General features: G+C 38.9%; 2 protein-coding genes across 11 annotated transcripts in view; both read left to right on the top strand.

Moving 5' to 3' along the window:
* Positions 1-4398, top strand: part of wnk3 (WNK lysine deficient protein kinase 3) — a 42891-nt gene extending 38493 nt beyond the window's left edge. For 7 of the 8 annotated variants that reach the window (XM_074644434.1, XM_074644433.1, XM_074644436.1 and 4 more), the window contains 4 exons: positions 32-267; positions 351-446; positions 531-694; positions 1158-4398. In XM_074644434.1, coding sequence (XP_074500535.1) covers positions 32-267; positions 351-446; positions 531-694; positions 1158-1745 — 1084 coding nt within the window. In that variant the 3' untranslated portion in view covers positions 1746-4398. Of the gene's footprint in view, positions 1-31; positions 268-350; positions 447-530; positions 695-1157 lie in introns of those variants that run through there. The other variant, XR_012594977.1, reaches the window with a different exon arrangement.
* A 1382-nt stretch (positions 4399-5780) lies between these two features.
* On the top strand, positions 5781-19615 carry phf8 (PHD finger protein 8). 3 transcript variants are annotated; one of them, XR_012594976.1, is made up of 24 exons: positions 5781-6100; positions 8166-8439; positions 9252-9337; positions 9454-9580; positions 9971-10131; positions 10237-10378; positions 10603-10789; positions 10911-11073; positions 11182-11269; positions 11772-11807; positions 12295-12401; positions 12515-12606; positions 13790-13879; positions 14008-14289; positions 14391-14473; positions 14569-14738; positions 14952-15037; positions 16346-16467; positions 16782-17113; positions 17207-17302; positions 17393-17502; positions 17624-17984; positions 18076-18226; positions 18837-19615. XR_012594976.1 is itself a non-coding variant. In XM_074644429.1 (23 exons), exons 2-23 carry the CDS (start codon positions 8342-8344, stop codon positions 18162-18164), a joined length of 3108 nt encoding a protein of 1035 aa, XP_074500530.1. In that variant the 5' UTR covers positions 5781-6100; positions 8166-8341; the 3' UTR covers positions 18165-19615. The 3 variants fall into 3 exon arrangements, 2 of the variants coding, with proteins under 2 accessions (XP_074500530.1, XP_074500531.1); XM_074644429.1 differs by having other exon boundaries at positions 18076-19615; XM_074644430.1 differs by lacking the exon at positions 11772-11807 and having other exon boundaries at positions 18076-19615.
* Positions 19616-20325: the final 710 nt, after the last annotated feature.

Genomic DNA, 20325 nt, shown 5'->3' with positions numbered 1-20325 from the left:
TGCTCTCTGTTTTGCATCTCTTCCTCTACAGGCACATCAAAGAGGTGGTTTCCCTTCAGTCCCAGCAGAACAAAGAGCTGCAGGAGCTGTACAGACAGCTTCGTTCCATGAAAGACCAAAGTCAGAGTCTGCCTACCTCCCTGTCCCGAACCCCTCCTCTTCCTACGGGACCTCCTGTCCTGTCTCCTCGTAGGCCCAGGCCAGCCAAAATCAAGCTGCGGCCCCGGCCTCACTCTCACATGGACAACAACGGAGTTACGCACTCTGGTACACAGTTTTATAATTCTTTCTTTTTCCCTTTTTTCTGCTGCTTGCTCTCTGTGTGACTGTTTCTTGTATCTCCCGTCTAGGGGTTCAGCAGTCAAGTAGTTTCTCAGGTGGTGAACAGAGTAGACTGCCTCTTAACTGCAACCCAGATCACTGCACGTCACTGCCTGCTAAAGGAGGTACAGTTTGTCATCAATATACCAAGACAGCATAGAATTTAGTGACAATCAGTGGTATGATACGTGCCCTCATTTTTTCCACAGATCACAGCCCTCTAAGAAAAAGCACATTCACAGATGAACTGCACAAACTCGTTGATAATTGGACGAAGGAGACGGTGGGCCCCACCCCGCCCAAACCTTCGCTGAATCAAATCAAGCAGATTCAGCAGGTGCAGGAGTCGGGAGGCTGGAGCCAGACGACTGAGGTAGGACTGCACACTGTAATATGCATAAATTTTTTAATACCATACAAAATCATCCGATTCAGCTGTTATCAGGCCATTAAATAGGCGTAACTAGTCGCTATAAGCACCACAGTTGTTGGTCAGTAGGGGCCTACTACATTGTAAAAGCGAAAGTGAAACTTAAGAGCATCACGTTCTAACACGTTGTAAAACTGAATGAAATGTTACATTTTCAACACAAACAAAACTGTTTCATTTAGTTTAGGCAACAAAACCACTTGGTTAAGTTTAGGGGAAAACATCATCGTTTTGGCCTAAAATACCCATGGTTCAAAAGCTATGCTTGTGAAAACAAAGAAATCTACATGTTGTTGGTTTCACACAGGCAGAAAAGGCAGAAATATTCTGGATATTTTTGTTGACTTACATTTATTTCATGAGGTGTAATATTCCCTTAGTACTCATTAATATATATTCCATACAGGTGGCTCCACCTGGTTGGTTTCCAGTGACACCACTGAGCCCCCAGGCACCCCCGGCCCCTGCCAGCTTGCCCGTGGCAGCCCCTTCCCAGTACACAGGTGGAGGAAGCTTGTCCACCCTGCACTCTCCGGGACCACCGCCGCAAACGCACATGGCCCAAGTGCCACAGGTGCAGCAAAGTTTACACCTCCATCAGTCTCTCCCCCTCCAGCAGATGACCTATCAGCAGTCCCCACTCCGCCAGCAGATACCGCAGCCCCAAAGAATGCAAACTCCCACACAGTCCCAGTCGCTACCACAGACACAACCCGTCGCCCAGCTGCCCCACTCGTCACCTCAAAGCCAACCGCTGCTGCCTTCCCAAATGCCCACATCTCCCGTGTCCACGGCTGCATCTCTGCTGCCCGGCGGTGGCACCACTGCACCGACAGATAGCACTGCTGCCGCTGCTGCTGCTGGGGGGACATTTTGCTCTTGTTCCTCACCCTCCTCAACCTCGTCCTCCTCCTGCTCTACTGCTGCTCTACCTTCCAGTGCCAAAATTCACCCAACACCCCCCACCTCTACTCTTCCTCTGGGACAGAAATGAAACCATGGCAAAGCGTGAGGTCTATATGAAGGTGCAAGAGATGAAAATGCTAAGTGGATCAGGACGTAAAAGCAGATCCATCTGGAGTGTTAGTTCTGTGTATGAATGAATGAATATATGGATTCCAGTGGATGAGATGGGCAGTGAATGTGAGAGATGATAGATTCCAGTATGTACAGACAAAAGGCTAAATGGATCACAGCAGCTGGGGTTTATGAGTCATGGTATGTTTGGGTGATGAGATGTATAAATTCTTAAATGTATGAGTGCGTGCGTTTATGAGTGTGGGTGAGTGTTTATGGAGTACATATCCCATTTTGTCCTTTTACACCAATTCATGTTTTTGTTTTCAAACCGACTCAGTTGGACCTGAACTCTCCCTTAAGCAGAGACAATGAGGACAAATATTTTACAGTGTGTTTAATTCAGTCAATGCTTACAGTGAAAGGACTATCAATATTTAAAAGTGCAATTAGTAATGGTCATCTAAATTGATCAGCATGTATTGTATGGATTTGTCTGTAAGGCATAAAATATTTTTGTAGAAGCACATTGGTGAAAAAGCAGACGCATAGAGGAGCTTCTCATGATCGTTACTTTTAAAACTGTAAGCCTACAGCACAAGGCGTTTCAACGGGCAATGAAAACATTTAAACAGCAGCATGTTATACAGTAGAGCACGGTGACGTTACCTGGCTACCATCATTACCACAATGCGACCAAACTCACCGTTGCAGTGTTGTGCACCGGTACAGCATGAGCTTCATTTGTGTTATTTTATGTTTGGCAGTTGTAACATACTGAGTGATGTGATATAAATTCAGATGAATTCGTGAAATGATGGCAAATTGAAATAAGCCATCTATATTCAGTGGATGCCTGTGTACGCTCAGCCCGAGACTGCATGACCTTCTGATTAACTTGACTTGCTGTATATTCATGAATCTCACATTTACTATTTGCGGCCGACTGAGATCATTCATCATCAGTCACGAGTAAATTTGCTTTCGGTATGAAACGCTTTCACATTTGACATTTTTTGCTTTCGGTTTGAGCTCAACATATCAAAGTATATCACGGTGTCATGCTGAGGAGGAAGATGAAAAAGAAAACAAACTGCCAATTTATTATAGTCTGGGGAGACCATATGGGTTTTTTCCCATATTGCCTTTTAAAAACTACTGCATTTTTTGTGGGTGTGTGAGTGTATATTTTTTTTCTGTGTGACAAAGCTTTGTGATGGTATATTCCATTACAAATTGCATCCCTGTTTTCTTTCATTCAAAGCGGCCTCTCAAATGTCACTAACTAAATATGTTTACTCTGCCCGTGTTTGGGGCTTGTTTCCTCAAGAAACAAAACAAGTGAGAGGTTAGACCATATAACGGTTGTAAGCTTCATGTCCAACACCGCTGTCAGATCCTCACTTGCCTATTTGTCAACTTTGTTTGGCGTTGGACAAATTCCTTGTTCCAATTGTAAACTATTTAGTCTTTGACTATAGGCTGTCAGAAGCTGAATTGTGGGCCATAATTGTGCTTTACGCACACTGCAAAAGGTTTACTCAAGTCAAATATGTCCCATTTCTCTATTCCTAAGCACTTAATTTGTAGATGCAGAGATACAGAGAGTAATATATCAAGAGCAGATATGTTACTGTACATTATATTGGGTTATCAGTGCACTTAGCCATACTGTACACACATTTGACCATCGATGGTCAGGCGTTAATACACTTTTTTGGCATAATAAGTAGCCTGTAGTCAAAGCAGCATTTCTGTATTATTAATGATAGAGAGATTGTGTGCCACTGAAAACAGCAGATTGTACCGGTTGTTAAAGACTGCTACATGTGAGTCAAAGACATTTAAAACACGAAGGAGGAGTAGTTTGTGCTAAAAGGGTATGGTTGTTCAGAAACTGCATAATCTAGAATATAACAACGGTTTTCTGTATTTGTTGCTTTTCAAGACAACCCACATTGTCACAGAGATGTAGTTCATTATTAGTGAAGGTGAGATACTGTGCTGTCATGTCTGATACTAACATGTTGACTGCGAGCTACAGCGTAATGCTCATGATTCATGATGTGGAGCTGGCTTTGTCCTTGAAGTGTTACCAAAATGTTATCTAAAAGATAAAGATTATTTTTGTATTTTGAAATGGGGTTGTATAAATTGTAAAATTGTGTTCTCATCATAAATCTGAGGTAATTTGAAACTAGGAAAACACTGGTTTTCATCTGTGTTTACATGGGACTCCCCTGCTGATATATGATATACCTCTCTGAGTCCTGACAGGCCAGGGTCATTCAAGATTATATTCAGAGAAGTGTTGGTCATTTTTCACACCTTATTTCAATTTAGAACCATGACAACCTGGAAGATACATAACATACTTACATACTGTAAGTCTTCCTGTTGGGCTTCATATCGGCTTTATTTAACTTACAAATTAATGCAACAAGATCTGGGGAGTCCCAAAATGGCATGACTGAGAACCAGTGATAAAAGGACATTTGGGCAGAGAAACCTCGAAAAATAAAGTATGTTGCTGGTGATTTAGCCTCTGTAAATTGTAACTAATTCAACTGTTGATTTTATTTATGTTTTGTAACTAATCAAAATAAATGATGTTAAACATCAAAATACAATATTGTCTGGATTTTTTACATGCCATAATTTAGTTTGGCAAACCGGGTCCTCCTGCAAAACCACAATGTAGAGGTTTGAGGTTTAGTTTAGTTTAGTTTCATTGACAAAATTCAAAATACAGTAGTAAAATCACTAGCGGTGCCGGGCATAACACGACAAAGTTCAGGACTTATTTCCATCGTGGTCCATGTTGTAAAACGTTGGCCTAAAAAGCAATGACAAATCTAGAAACGCGTAAATTAATTTCCCATTATAACTTTGAAGGTGTAAATCAAGACCCTATGAATTGTCCTCCAGTTATGATTGGCAAGATGGAGGACCAAATACAATATGCAATGCAGTGTAGTTATGCAAACACCCAATAAACCCTCCTCTTTTCTAATGTCAATATAGTAATTCACAACATGGTTGCAATATTTGTTGGTTTGTTTGTTTGACAACTTGCCTTGGAAACGATACAAGCTACACCTTTATGTGATTATAGGAAGTAAAGAAGATAAAACTACACCTCAAAATAAATTTTAAGAAAATAAATCCATCTGAGAGAAAAGAAATCATTAGGAGTAATTTAATATATATCTCAGATTGCACACATTTAATTCACTTCATCAATTTGATAGAATATTAAATTTTATTAATTTATGCATTTCCAAATCAGTAAGGATTTATAAATTGATGCATTACTGACTTTTATTTGTTTAACTATATATATTTTATTGTATTAATTTATTATTGTTATTATATATATATTTTTTAATTCCCAGATTTTGGATTAGAACAATATCCTTCTGCTAAATAATGCTAGTTGTTATATATACATCCATCCATCCATCCATCTTCAACCGCTTATCCGGGATCGGGTCGCGGGGGCAACAGCTCCAGTTATATATACAATATATATATAATATATATATATATTATATATATAATTTAATTTCCAGATTTTGTATTAGAAACAATATCCTTCTGCTGAATAATGCTAGTTGTTATACAGTATATATATATATATATAAAACAATATATATATTATTTCATTCCCAGATTTTGGATTAGAAACAATATCCTTCTGCTAAAAAATGCTATATATATATAACAATATATATATATATATAACAATATATATATATATAACAATATATATATATAGGTATATACATATATACCTATATATATATATAGGTATATATATATATATATATATATATATACCTATATATATATTGTTTTATATATATATATTGTTTTATATATATATATTGTTATATATATTGTTATATATTGTTTTTCTGCAACTTGTCCTCATAAACGTTCCGCAACGGGTTTTTTTCTTGAATGCAACTCCGTATTTTGAAAGTGTGTAACTTTATTGCTCTCTCAGTAGCAGACAGCTGAACAGCCGCTCTGACGCTGAGCCGTTGAAATGGCGCTGATGATGTAGTTCAAACCGACGTTGTGTTTGTAGTTATCGTGCTCGTTGTTTGGTCGCTTCACATCTTCAGTGTTCTGGTCAAGTGTGATTACTTCTGCACCTGACCTCTATTATTATTTTGTGGCATTTTACGGAGTTCATAAAACAAAAATGTGGTAAAGGCGAATTAGTTTATAATTCACCGTTTACATAATAAGGCCGCAGCCCGACCCCGGGTTTGCGTAGGGATTACATCGGCTGTTGAGTGCTTGGCCTGCCGCTGCGAGATCTCGGTGAGTTGCTAAGCAGTTAAGTATCAATTAAGATCAGCACAACGACGCTGCTTCGTTTGGCTTCAATGTATCACCTCTGTTAGGTGCATGCAGCCTTTGTTTCACGTTTAAAAGCTGAATGAAATGCACAGCTGTTCTCTTGTGTGCGTTAAAGTTAACATATAATACATGAAGCTAACGTTAGCTTCGTTAGCTTCATCGGGAGCTAATGTGGCTAACGTTAGCCTGCATGCTAAACACATTAGTGCTTTGATAGCAAGACATTCAGCGTGTGTTTACAAACAGCCAGCGTTACTCTGCTACTGTTAACAACTAGCTTTATTCAGCAGAAGGATTATTGTTTCTAATCCATAATCTGGGAATGAAATAAGATAATTGTTACCTCTTTAATTATGTAGTGTATTAGTGAAAAATAGTTAGATACTGTCAGAATAGAATAGAAAGCTTTATTGTCATTGTGTTAAATACAACGAGATTCAGAGTTGCCACTTCTGGTCAGTGCTTTAAAACAAATACTTTAGATAACACATATAACAGGTAAAACACACACAGTTATAAAGCAATGTAAAACAGGTAAAGTAGATGTAATAAATAAATAAAAACAGAAGTGTTACACTAGAGGAATAAAATAGATGTAATGTAAACAGAGGTAATTGCACTTGTAAAATAAGTAGGGTAGATGTAATAAATAAATTGTAAACAAGTTGCACTTGAGGTGTATATTGCAGCAAGGATATATTGCACAGATAGAGGTATTCACATTCAGATGATACATATCATGATACCAAAACGACTAGACTACAGAATAGAAAGCTTTATTGTCATTGTATTAAATACAACGAGATTCACAGTTTGCCACTTCTGGTCAGTGCTTTAAAACAAATACTTGACAAGACTAATCGAGGCAGATAAAATATATAACAGGTAAAAACACACACACAGTTATAAAGCAATATAAAACAGGTAAAGTAGATGTAATAAATAAATAAAAACAGAATTGTTACACTAGAGGAATAAAATAGATGTAATGTAAACAGGTAATTGCACTTGTAAAATAGGTAGGGTAGATTTTATAAATTGTAAACAAGTTGCACTTGAGGTGTATATTGCAGCAAGGATATATTGCACAGATAGAGGTATTCACATTCAGTGTATTAATATTGCACGGATAATCATGATACAGATCATCATACCAAAATGACTAGACTACAGAATAGAAAGCTTTATTGTCATTGTATTAAATACGAGATTCACAGTTGCCACTTCTGGTCAGTGCTTTAAAACAAATACTTGACAAGACTAATCGAGGCAGATAAAACATATAACAGGTAAAAAACACACAGTTATAAAGCAAATAAAACAGGTAAAGTAGTTAGTTTCGTTACACATTAGTGCTTTGATAGCAGTACATTCAGCGTGTGTTTACAAACAGCTAGCTAACTATTTTTCACTAATACACTACATAATTAAAGGGGTAACAATTATCTTATTTCATTTCCAGATTATGGATTCGAAACAATAATCCTTCTGCTGAATAATACTAGTTGTTCAAAATAGTTAGATACTGTTATGATCTAATTTATTGTTCAATGACGATGGATTAGGTATTGAAATAAAGACATAAGCACTGTATAATTGTATTGTCAATACTGTAAGTTATTGGAAAATGTGTTAATGAGAAAATAACCCTGTATACTGCACCGTCAATTGTAAACTGAACCCCTCGCTGTACTGTTGCAAGTTTCGTTGTTATATTTGTATTTTATTTGTGTATGCAAAAAAGCAATAAAGACTAAAGTGACAAAAAAAAAAAGATACTGTTGACAAGACTAGACTAGACTTGACAAGACTAAACGAGGCAGATAAAACATATAACAGGTAAAACACACACAGTTATAAAGCAAATTAAACAGGTATAGTAGTTAGTTTCGTTACCCAGCTAACTGAGCTTGCATGTCAGGTTGCAGGAGTAGCTGATGTATTTCTCAGTACTTACATTGCAGTACTAAGGAGCTTTCAATGTAGTTGTGTCTTATGTTTTGTTCTTTCTGTCATATTTCAACAGGTTTCCAAGTGACTCCCATTGGAGATGTGCATCAGTAACAGGAATCTGGAAGTGAAGTTACAGACATCAGTACCATCACCCTTACTATATAATTAATAAAGCTTTTTTTTTTTTTTTTTTTAAATAGTTCCTCCCACCTGAGTTAGATTTTGACAGCTAATTCCCCCACACTCAATATGGCATCGGTGCCAGTGTACTGCTTGTGTCGTCTGCCATATGATGTGACACGCTTCATGATCGAGTGTGACATTTGTCAAGACTGGTTTCATGGAAGGTATGTCCTTTTTTTCCAGATTAAACATTGTGTTGATCATATTGTTTTGTCTGTGTGCAATGAGATTCAAACATGATGTTGTGTGAATTATGATGTGGTTATATCTGTTCCTGACTGTTCAAGTTCAAGTTCAAGACCTTTATTTCTTCCCAGAGGGGCAATTGTTTTTTTGCTGCAGTAGCAAACAACAACATCTCATCACAATAAGACGATATACACATACTGTACATTCCCACATACTAAAACACTGAAAAAAGGTGAAACCGTGAAGTACCAAAAATGAAAAGAGTTTATTAATATTACAATATTAAGATAATGACAAAACAGAAGAACAGGCATGGGTGGATGTGCTGATACTACCTGTACTTTACAGACTTGAGCAGTGAAATGGCCGAGGGTATGAAAGAGAATTTATATCGGTTAGTTTTGACTAATGGTTGCCTAAGGCGGGAACCAGAGGGCAGAAACTCAAATTCTGAATCCAGGGGGTAGGTACTGTCTGAAATGATGGATTCTGTTTTCTTTATCAGCTATTTGTTGTACAGTACAGACAGACATTTCTGCTGAGTGCCGATGATTTTGCTGCTTTTTATCACCCTTGTTAATGAGTTTTTCTGTTTGAGGTTGAGGGATGCATACCTGCAAATAAAAGCAAGTGTAAACTGACTCAATAAAAGATTTATAAAACAGTGTCATCAGGGATGTCTCAACCTGGAACTTGGCCAGCTGACTGTGGATATACTCTGTATTCAACCCACCACAGTTCATTCTCTGAACGTTCTTTGTCTGATATAAAAATGTTTTCTGTGTAGCTGTGTCGGAGTAGAGGAGGACAAAGCTGCTGAGATTGACCTGTATCACTGCCCCAACTGTCAGGTCACCCATGGGCCATCTGTCAGTAAGTCACCATTCCTTATATATGTATACCTTTCTTAAATTGTTATGATCTTATTGGTTTACTTTTACATAATAATGCACTTGTTGATTGATTTTTTCTGTCTCTCCTTTTCTCAGTGCGCAAACGCCGTGGCGGCAATAAGCAGACAGATGGCAGTGCTGCTGGAGCTAGAGATCCAAGTCGGCCTGTTAAGACAGGCAGCCCACAGTTTGTTAGGGAGCTACGGAGCCGCACCTTCCCAGGGTAAGTCTGTTATTCACAGGTTTAAGGATAAAACCAAGATTCTAATTAAATGTTAACATACGGTACTTTTTATTGTATTGTTATTGCAATTGATTGAATAATAATATATATATACATATATATATATATATATATGTATATATATATTCATTAATAGTAAAAGGGACATACTGATAACAACACGACTGGGAAGAATATCCCTGCAACATATGATAATATTAATTACTATCAGGGAACAACATTCATATTAAACAGGCTTATCAATCAGTGTGATATAAGTCCAAAAAGGATCCCAAATTGGGGACTTACTAAAGCGATCTGTTTTGAATATTTTCTCTCTGTGATCACAGTCAAGACTTGTGCATATGTCTGTTTGTGTTTCTATGACAGTGCGGATGAAGTCTTGCTGAAGCCGTCTGGGGCCCAGCTGACAGTCGAGTTCCTGGAAGAGCATTCATTCAGTGTTCCTGTCATGGTGCTGAGGCGGGATGGCCTCGGCATGACCCTTCCTCCAGCGTCCTTCGGCGTCAACGATGTAGAGCACTACATCGGTAAAGTTTTTACTACTAAATTTATCTGTACTGATTTATGTAAAGATTTTTAGGCTAGTGTATATTAGGGCCTTTGAACATTTGTTCATTTTGTTCAAATTGCAGGTTCCGACAAACAAATTGATGTGATTGATGTGTCTCGCCAATGTGACCTGAAGATGCGGTTGGGAGACTTTGTTGAATACTACAACAGCCCCAATAGAGACCGAGTGCTCAATGTCATCAGTCTGGAGTTCTCTGAGACCAGGTACACAAAGATATTCACTTTACTGACCGTTCAGTTCAACATTATGAGGCGGTGTCTTGTTACTTGAGTTTGATGATGTTACTTCTCTATCAAATTCATTAGATCTAAAGGTCAAAAGAAAAAGAAAGAAATGGAACTTCATTGTTTGAGTGAAGTTGTGTTGTTTTCGGCTATGGTTGAAGTGATGTTTTGAAGACTAAAGTTAATTGTTGGACTTGTCGTAGGCTCTCAAACTTGGTGGAGACTCCAAAGATCGTGAGGAAACTATCATGGGTGGAAAACCTCTGGCCTGAAGAATCTGTGTTTGAACGCCCTAATGTGCAGAAGTACTGCCTGATGGGAGTGAAGGACAGCTACACAGACTTCCACATTGACTTTGGAGGCACCTCAGTATGGTACCACGTTCTGAGGGTGAGAAGAAAAATGATTTCGGGCATGTTTGGGAAGTTTCACTTACACTTAATGCAAAATATTTTTTTCTTTTAAAAACAAAATATAATTTTTAACAGCTTGTTTCTCTGTGTCTCTTCAGGGCGAGAAAATCTTCTACCTAATTTCCCCCACCACAGCCAACTTGGCGCTTTTTGAGCGGTGGAGTTCCTCGTCTAACCAGAATGAGATGTTCTTCGGAGACCAAGTTGACATGTGTTACAAATGCTCCGTCAAACAAGGAAACACCTTGTTCATACCAACAGGTGAGCTGTGATGCTTCTCTTTGTTTTGTTAGTTTTGGCAGAGTTGTGATAGACAAACAAGTCTGAATCAAATGATGTTTACACTTTTGTCATGTGTTTGTCTTCCAGGGTGGATTCACGCTGTGCTGACTCCTGTGGACTGCCTGGCCTTCGGAGGAAACTTCTTGCATAGTCTCAACATTGACATGCAGCTGCGGTTAGTTTCCTCAGGACTGTTTCCAAGTCCATGTAATCTTATTGTAACCCTTTTGAAATGTTCTTTTAATGTTATTGACATTTGAACACAACTTGTGAACCACAGGGTCGGGACACTTGTCTATAAAAGCAAGACAAAAGAGAGGGTGGGGGTGAGAAATGAAACTGAAACTTAGGGCGCTTTCACAAGCCATAGTTTGTTTGGCTAGTCCGAATCAAAGTGAAATTTACACTTTTGGTTTGTTTTCTAGTTAGTAAAAAAAAATAAAAATTACTGTTTGTGTACAAAGCAGCAAATTTATCTTTTTAGTCTTGAGAGATGCCACTTCTATGCATGGAATTGCAGACTTAGAAATATTGCTGTCAAAGTTTTTTACCTTTTTAGCGGCTCTGATGTACTGTGTGCATGAATCCCTTCTCCAGTTTATCTCGAATGACTTTATAACCGTCTCTCTGTTTTGTGGACTTTATTTTTCATATTCTGTATGTTCTTTTCGGCCCAGATGTCAAGCAAACATCGGACTTCTGCAGAAGTCCAGGTCAGTCCTCTCCCACTCATGTTAATCTGTCTTTTACCTTTATTCATCTCAACAAATACCCACACAGGCAGCCTGCGTTTTGGATCGCTTGGAAACGGTCCGAGACCACCTCTCACAAGCAGTCTAAGACCGGTTGCTTTGGTCCACACCAGAGTACGATTACTGCGTTCACAACCGCTAAAACGCACCAGAGTTTGATTCAAACGGACTAAATGTTGGTTTGTGAAAGCGCCCTTAATTTTACTTGGTAATTGTTTCAATGCTCTTACACACTGAAAGCAGAAAATGAACCTGGAAAAAAATACGATATTTGGCATCTTCACTCTTCACACAAACTCAAACATGAATGTGCTAAAGGAACGTTTAGTTCCTCACTTCATGCTGCTAAGGCGATTGCTATTCATTTCCGATCACATTTCTACAGAGATAATCTACAAGTTTGTGGCACTAATGTCTGACTTTTCCTGTGCTGTGTTATCATTTTAAGGGCGTATGAAATAGAGAAGAGATTGAGCACAGCAGACTTGTTCAGTTTTCCCAACTTTGAGACTGTGTGCTGGTATGTTGGAAAGCACCTTCTTGACACCTTCAGAGGTGAGGGAGTTCAATGAATTTCATAATATTCATGTTATGTGACCTACTTGAGTGGCCTGTGTTTCTTGTTTGTCATTTTGATATTATTAACCCTGTAATGTTCTGTCTCGCAGGTTTGAGAGAAAACCGCAGACATCCTGCCACTTACCTGGTTCATGGAGCGAAGGCCTTGAACAACGCCTTCCGCAGCTGGACCCGTAAAGAGGTAGGGAAATATCTTATCTTTTTATCATTCTTTCCTCTCTTTCCTCTTTGTTTTACTACTTAGTTTATTGCTCTCCATAACTAACTGTGACATTGGCATGTTGGAATTTGTTTAATTTTGCACCAGACTGCATGCAAGCTCCAACAAATGGAGCAGAGTTGCAACAGCAACATTTTTATAACATGAAATCATATCTTTATGTAAATCATTACATAGAAGTACTAGATTTGAAAAAGGGGTAACGCACAGGACAGGGCAACATTATTGCTTTTTTTGGGAAATACGCTAATTATTTCTGGCGGAGAGTAAGAACATCACTACCGCTCTCATATCTGTTCATTAAATATGAAGCTACAGCTGGCCGCCGGTTAGGTTGGCTTAGTTTAGCACAAATACTTCCTACCAGCACTCAATGTTATATGGGAGGTTATGTGTCTGACTATTTCTTGGCCCTGAGTAGTTGCCAGGCAACCAGCAGAGACTCCAGGGGGTTACTGGTCACGGCCAAGAAATAATCTGGCAGATTTTCATTTTACACAATCAAGATATATCTAGGGTTACAACTAACGATTATTTTCATTATCGATCTAATCTGTTGATTATCTTCTCGATTAATCTATTAGTTGTTTGGTCTATAAAATGGTGAAAAATGTTGATCAGTGTTTCCCAAACCCCAAGATGACGTCCTCAAATGTCTTGTTTTGTCCACAACTCAAAAGATATTCAGTTTACTGTCATAGAGGAGTAAAGAGACCAGAAAATATTCACATTTAAGAAGCTGGAATCAGATCATTTTTACTAATTTAATAGTTGGCAACTAATTGATTAATCGATTAATCATTGCAGCTCTAGATATAACATGTTAATTAGTGAGCTTTGGAGGTGCTGTCAAGCGGATTTGTTACAATTTCACAAAGCCACGCTAGCTGTTTTCCCGTTTCCAGTCTTTGTGCTAAGCTAAGCTAACCGGCTGCTGCCTGTAGTTTCAGCGGACGGATATGAACTTCTCATCTAACTCTCCTCCAGAAAGCAAAGATTTCCCAAAATGTCAAACTATTCCATAACATTTTTAAAATAAACCAGAAAATACAGAATTGTGTGTGCCTCATTTTATACACCATAATATTAGATGTAACTGTAAAATATTCTGTGAGGTGATTGGTCGTTGCCTCCCTACATTCAGGCTTTAGCAGATCATGAAGTGGAGATTCCAGAAACCATCAATACTCAGACCCTAGTGAAGGACCTGGCCAAGGAGATCCGTCTGGTTGAGGTAATATAGTAGAATCATTGAAAGCTTGCGCATGTTTTTAGCTTTGTTTTAAATTTGTAAATGTGTATATAGAAATATTACTTTTACTTTTTTGTTTTAACTGACTAGCGATTATTCTCTTTTGATAGGACATCTTCCAGCAAAACATCGGCCGCAGTGGACCTCAGTTTCCTGGTTCGCCGCTCTCTAAAGCTCCTCTGACCACCTCTCAGAATTCAGGACGCCCCCCTGGAAAAAAGAAAGTACCCAAGCCCAAGGAGGTGATGGGGGGTCTCGGGCCCCCAGGAACCAAGAAGAAGAGTCAGAAGGGGCTACTTAAGGCCGAAGCAGGAGAACTTGACCTCATTGAGATCCACACCAAACATACACTCAAAAAATTTCAACCTGGCAAATCCAAAAACAAGAACAAGGTACGACATTTGCAGAAACTTCTGATGGGAATGCTTATTCAACATTTTTTGTGTCTGAATGTTTCATGATATTTTCATACAATTCATATCTGTCTTTCCAGCTGGAGTTGCCTCTAGAGGTGTTTAAAGGGAAGCTAAATAAAAGCAAACTGAAACTCGTGCTGACCAATGGAAAACTCAAAGGGTAAGCTCTGCAGCCATTTGCTGTGTTCCTGTTACTTTTCTGATCTTTTGGTCTACTAAAGGTTTTGTTCTCACCTGCTGATCTTCTGGTTTTAGTAAGAAGAACAGCAGCAGTAATGGTGCAGGAAAAGCAGGAAAGTACAAACATCTTGTAACGGAGGGATCCAGTCTGTCTGACTTGGAGTCTGAGGATGAGCTGCAGATCGACGAGACCCCTCCTCCACGACGCAAACCTGCAGGACCGAGCAAGAAAAAGAAACTAAGTGGTGAAAAATTTACTTTAAAATAGAGTATTATGAATACTTAAATGAATGTTGTAGCTCTTGTAGGAGCATACATTTCTTTAATTATGAGAGATCAGTATAGCTATTTAAACGCTTGGACTGTTGGCTAAATGTAGAACCTAATATAGTTTTTAGTATTATGGTTTCAAAGCCACCTTGTAAATGTAACCCAACTGTGTTGAAATGTGCCATCAGGTCTTCCTAGGAAGCTGCCCAGAGCCAAACCCTGCTCTGACCCAAATCGGATCAGGGAGCCAGGAGAGGTAGACTTTGACATTGAGGTGAGATTATTATGGATACACCTATCAGATTATCTGCAGCCAGTTCTGAATGCCATCTTTGCCGTCACATGGCTTGGACTTGAGTCAGACTCGAGTCAAAGATTTGATGACTTTAGACTCGACTTGACAAAATAAAGACTTGGACTTTGACACCAATGACTTCACTTGGACTTGAGCCTTTTGACTTGAAAACACTTGATACTTTCTCCTAAACCCAAAAATAAAAAGTGTGTGCATGAAGACGATTAACTGCCCGGTATCAGAGGTAACTCCGACAGCGTCAGAGATGTTGGGTTTATTTACTTTTTGAGAGAACCTTTATTGATTTGTTTGTGAAGAGGAATTACTCGTGTGGGTGGGAACTGAACTGATCTGAAACAAATCGGTTGTTTATTGCTGAATCTCCAAAAGGTTTTTTTTTTTTTTTGTTGAACTCTAAACTCTTTATTTTTGGTTAATATTATTTGGACTTGCATTTGATAATCTTACACTTAATTCCCCAGATCCACTTTGTTTCAACCAATCCGACAGCATCCAACCAAGTTGCAGGAGAAAACCGTGACGTTACTGAGCACCAGTTACTCTGTTGTTAAAATGGCATTACATTTGGTGAAGAGCGCATTATGACTTGTTTGGGACTCAAAATTCAAAGTTTAGGACTTGGGACTTGAGATCAAAGACTTGAGACTTTGTGACTTGCAAAACAATGACTTGGTCCCACCTCTGGTAGTCAGTAAATCAGTCAGTCTCAAAGATGAAACAAATAATTTACTTCCAAGTTTCGTATCTAGCAGGTCACAGCTCATCATGTTACATTGTCATTGCTCGCTTAAATTCACTTTATTTCCCCCTGCTGAATCAAATTACAGTGGTTGCTTTATCACAATAATGTCCCCACCGTGATAATAAAGTTTTCAGTTTGATCAACTTGGTTCACAGCATATCACAATCTACAGGCTTGTTGCACAATATGAACAACCAATCACTGTTGAGATCGCCAGTTTAAATGATGTATTTTGGAACAGCAAGCCTATCCGACAGTAATGAATGTTATTTTGTGAACTGCCTACACATTGAAACTGGCACACAGCATTATGTTTGCTCTGTCTTCTGTTCAATGGCATAAACTGGCCTGCTTAATTAACTATCGGTGTTTAACAGTAGACTTGTGACAGGAATCTAAGGATATACACACTTTTCTCCTCATCCGTTTGTTTATTATAACATGTCATGCATTATCCACCAGAACGTTATTAATACAGCACTGGTTCAGTACTGACAATAGCATGTTTGTGCATGTGTCTTCAGGAGGATTACACCACAGATGAAGAGGCGCTAGCCGCCCACGGGGTGAAGGGTGGCGCCGGGGGCATTCTGGACTTATTGAAGGCCAGCAAGCAAGTGGCAGGCTTGGACTCTGCAGCACTCAGGTTAGATCTCCTTGATCACAAGTGATTCCTTTATTATTTTATTTATTTAACACTCAAATTCAGGAAGAGTCTGTGATGGTATTTCAGAAGTTGCATGATGTTTGAAACTATGTATTTGAAGCATACTTCCTGAGCTTTGGATACCAGTGACTAGAGCAATAGTGGGAATAAATGTCTCACTGTGTTGTTGCAAGAATCCAATAACCTTTGAAACTCGCATAGTTCACATATTTGCAGTAGCTCTGACACTACGCTATGTTTAGGAGGTTATTTTTGAGATGACGAGTGATTGCTCAACTCTGTCCTTCTCTCAGTGAGGAAGCCCCAGCCTCTCCTAGTACTCGGGACGCCATCCAGGGTATGCTGTCCATGGCCAACCCCCCTTCCTCGTCCTCATCTTCCTCCTCTTCGTCTCCCCTATCCATTTCCGGGGGCCTGACAGAGGGATTAGGGGTGGTCAAGGAAAAGGGTGGCAGGGCTGTATGGGTGACTGGAGGGGTCAAAAAGACGAAAACTCCTGAGAAGAAACCTGTCATCCAGCGGCCAGGGAAACGACCAATTAAACGGCCAGCCCGTCACCTCAGTGACGAGGACAGTCCAGATGAGCAAGAGGCTCTGGGAACCTGTTTTAAAGATTCAGACTATGGTGAGCATGACTTACACCTGCTGCTGTACAAATCAATAAAGCTTTTATTGATCAAGCCAATGTTTAATTATGGTAATCACATTTTTGTTTAAGTTTACCCGTCCTTGGAGTCTGATGAGGAGGACCGTGCTAACAAGGCTAAGATGAAGCGGAAGAAAAACTGGGATGACACACCGTGGAGCCCGAAAGGTACGTGGCTTAAACATATCGGCAAGACAGATCACAATGCTTTTTAGCTCACTGATGGTTGATCTCTCAATAATTTATTTTCATTTATAGCCAGGGTGATGCCCACCCTTCCCAAACAGGAACGACCAGCCAGGGAAGGGGCTAGAGTCGCATCTGTAGAAACTGGTCTTGCAGCAGCCTCTGCCAAGCTGGCACAACAAGTGAGTTGGGAAACTATACTAATATTGGTCTTTGAAGTTTGTGTCCAGTGTATAATGTGGAGTAGAATGGTCTCGCATTAAAAGACACTTACTTTTGTTTCTTTTTTTGATTATGAACCAGGAGCAGCAAAAGCCTGCTAAAAGGAAGTACACCAAAAAGCAGCGTCCTCCCGCTCCTGTAGCCCCTCCTCCCCCTGTTCAGCCTGAGCCAGCCCCACCCTCACCACCACCTGCTCCAGAGTCTGCACCAGACTTCAGCCCAGACAGGAGGATGGATTACTACTCCGCCAGTCTGTTGGACCACGAATACACGGCAGGGCCAGGACCCTTTGGCCCTGGAGGCCCTAGAGGCAGCGGAGCCATGGCCCCCGGCGTATTCCTCACATCACGCCGACCTTCACTTTCTCCGCAGAACAGCAGCTCTCACTCTGGTGCATCCCCTGCAGGTTTAGCCAGCCCAGGCACAACCGGAGTTGGTCAAGGTAAGCATAAACGTAAAGCATTGACAGCATCATTTCTTATTTTTGTGACGGCATATTTTCTCATGTATTTTCCCCTTTCACTTTAATTTAGGGAAACGTCCAAAGAAAGGACTTGCAACTGCAAAACAGAGACTTGGAAAAATTCTGAAAATTCACCGCAACGGCAAACTTCTCTTGTGAGAGATGTTGGAAATGTGGATGAGGAATTTTAAGTGGGAATGAAGAAAAAGGCTTTTGTGAAAGTAGGTCTGAAGGAAATAGAGATAGTGATCTATATTTTGTACTCTAGATAAATTTGTTTACCGTTTTCAGCTGTTGAACCTCATTATATCATGTCCTACACCAGTTACTCTACCTGTTTTGGCACTCCATTTATCTGCATCTGTGACTTTAAACAAACGGTAAGTACCTCTTAATGATCACATACCATTTGACTTTGACATTGACAATGGGAAATTGTGACACATTTATATTAACTGAGATTTACAAAATCCAATGGTTTCTTTTGTTTTGGCTATTTTTAGTGGCTCTATTTATGCAAAGACATAAAATTTAAAAAGGGAAAGAAAAACACATTTTCTAGTCAGGTAAAATGGAATGTCTGTATAACCCTCACACACACACACACACACAGATATGCAGTTGTTCTCTTGTATTTAGTTGTCTTTTTTACCTCCTAAAACACCTTCTTGTGTGGTATGATGGTTACAGGATACCAATCTTTACACAATAAACAGTTGTGCAAAAATTCAGTGTATTCACATGGTCGGCAGCACCCAGAATGCCACGTGTTAATTCTTTTTGAGGAATTTGTCACTGATTGTACAACTCATTTTCCTCCGTATACTGTAGCTCTACACGTGAAGAACAGGGCAATTCAACTGATGCCAAGAGTAACATCATACAGTTCTATTTATTTTGATCATTTATTTTAACAAGGCCGCATTTTGCAGCCTGTTTTAACATGGTTGTCTCATCTTCTTGGTCCCTACTTCAATTATTTTCATCCACTTAATACCTGTACACATTTTTTTTTTTACCGTTTGTTGTCATTGTAAATATTTGTAATATTTGTAATTTATATAGCTACATTGGAAGAGCAGAAAATTATTATGAGATGAAGAGACTAGTTTCCTGAGGGTTGCCATAGTTTGTGCCCCAAGTTTAGGCAGCATTCTTTGGCCAGATCTAGAGATGTGCTTTCTTTCCACAGATTGTACTAGTTATAAAATGTTGGCAGACGTGTAGATTTAACTGTGTGAAAACATTGTGAAGGTGCAGGACATGAATTGATATGTAAATATATGTTGTAATTTAAGTTCTTTTATAGTTCAAAAACTTTGAAATCTTTCTTAACATAACTTGTACATGATACATTGCTGTATTTGGAAAATATCTGAAATAGTTCTTTTTTTTATATTTGTACGCAGTACTTGTCATGCTGCTTAGTTTGTCATGTCTTGTCAGTGTAATAGTGGAAATGTTCTGGAAAAAATGCCCTTGTTTAATTTCATCCATTTAATTTTATATTAATTATCGTTAATATTCACTCTTGTGTTGGTGTGTACTGTGTTTTAAACATGATGTGTTTAAATAGGACGTGGAACCGATAAAATATACCTTGGGCAAAATTTCTCTTTTCATTGAATTTATTTTAGGACCACCAAATCACCAAAAGTGGGATTTGTGGGGTAATGAATGGTTTACTATGCTTCAATCTACTGGAGAACTCTGTTTTCATTGCAGTCACTAAAGTGCAGGGCTGTCCCGAATACCATTTTTTTGAGCTTCGAAGCTTCGGTGAGAAATATTCAAAGGTATTCGAAGCTTCGCGGTGCAGCGCGACAGGCTGACATGTCTGCCTCTCGCCATCTCCCCCATTTCAATGCCCGGGAGAGCGCCGCTGCCGCACTACCGTGTACACACACACAGACACCTTTACAAACAGCGATATCCATCTGAGAATAACTAACAATAATTATTGTTTAATATATATAATGTGGGATTATACCTTATTTCATGGGCAATTTTTGGAATTATACATTATTATTATTACATATAATATATATTAAAAATATATATTGTGTGTGTATATATATATATATATATATAAAAAAACAAAAAAAGCATTCGAATACTAATATGGAGAGTGAATACCATGGCAATGGTCGAAGCATTCGGGTCAGCCCTGCTAAAGTGGTATTTAGGCAAATATTGGAATATATTGTAAAGTTGTCATTAAGGCACAAGAAGTAATATTGTGTTGTATTAAACACATCAATATTTGATTTTTTTTTTTCAAATGAAAGTAAAATTTAATGTTAATAAGCCACTTTAGATA

The sequence above is a fragment of the Sebastes fasciatus genome, chromosome 8 (assembly GCF_043250625.1).
Source record: "Sebastes fasciatus isolate fSebFas1 chromosome 8, fSebFas1.pri, whole genome shotgun sequence".
In the NCBI taxonomy this organism is placed as follows: domain Eukaryota; kingdom Metazoa; phylum Chordata; class Actinopteri; order Perciformes; family Sebastidae; genus Sebastes; species Sebastes fasciatus.
The sequence above is the reverse complement of the archived record's forward strand: the minus strand, read 5'-3'. Positions and strand labels throughout refer to the sequence as shown.

Bases quoted from the DNA above. Each gene is read 5' to 3' on its own strand.
- phf8 (XM_074644429.1), top strand. From the start codon at position 8,342: ATGGCATCGGTGCCAGTGTACTGCTTGTGTCGTCTGCCATATGATGTG. The intron at 9,581-9,970 runs GTAAGTCTGTTA...TTTCTATGACAG, and splicing joins CGGAGCCGCACCTTCCCAGG to TGCGGATGAAGTCTTGCTGA. The intron at 17,985-18,075 runs GTAAGCATAAAC...ACTTTAATTTAG, and splicing joins CACAACCGGAGTTGGTCAAG to GGAAACGTCCAAAGAAAGGA.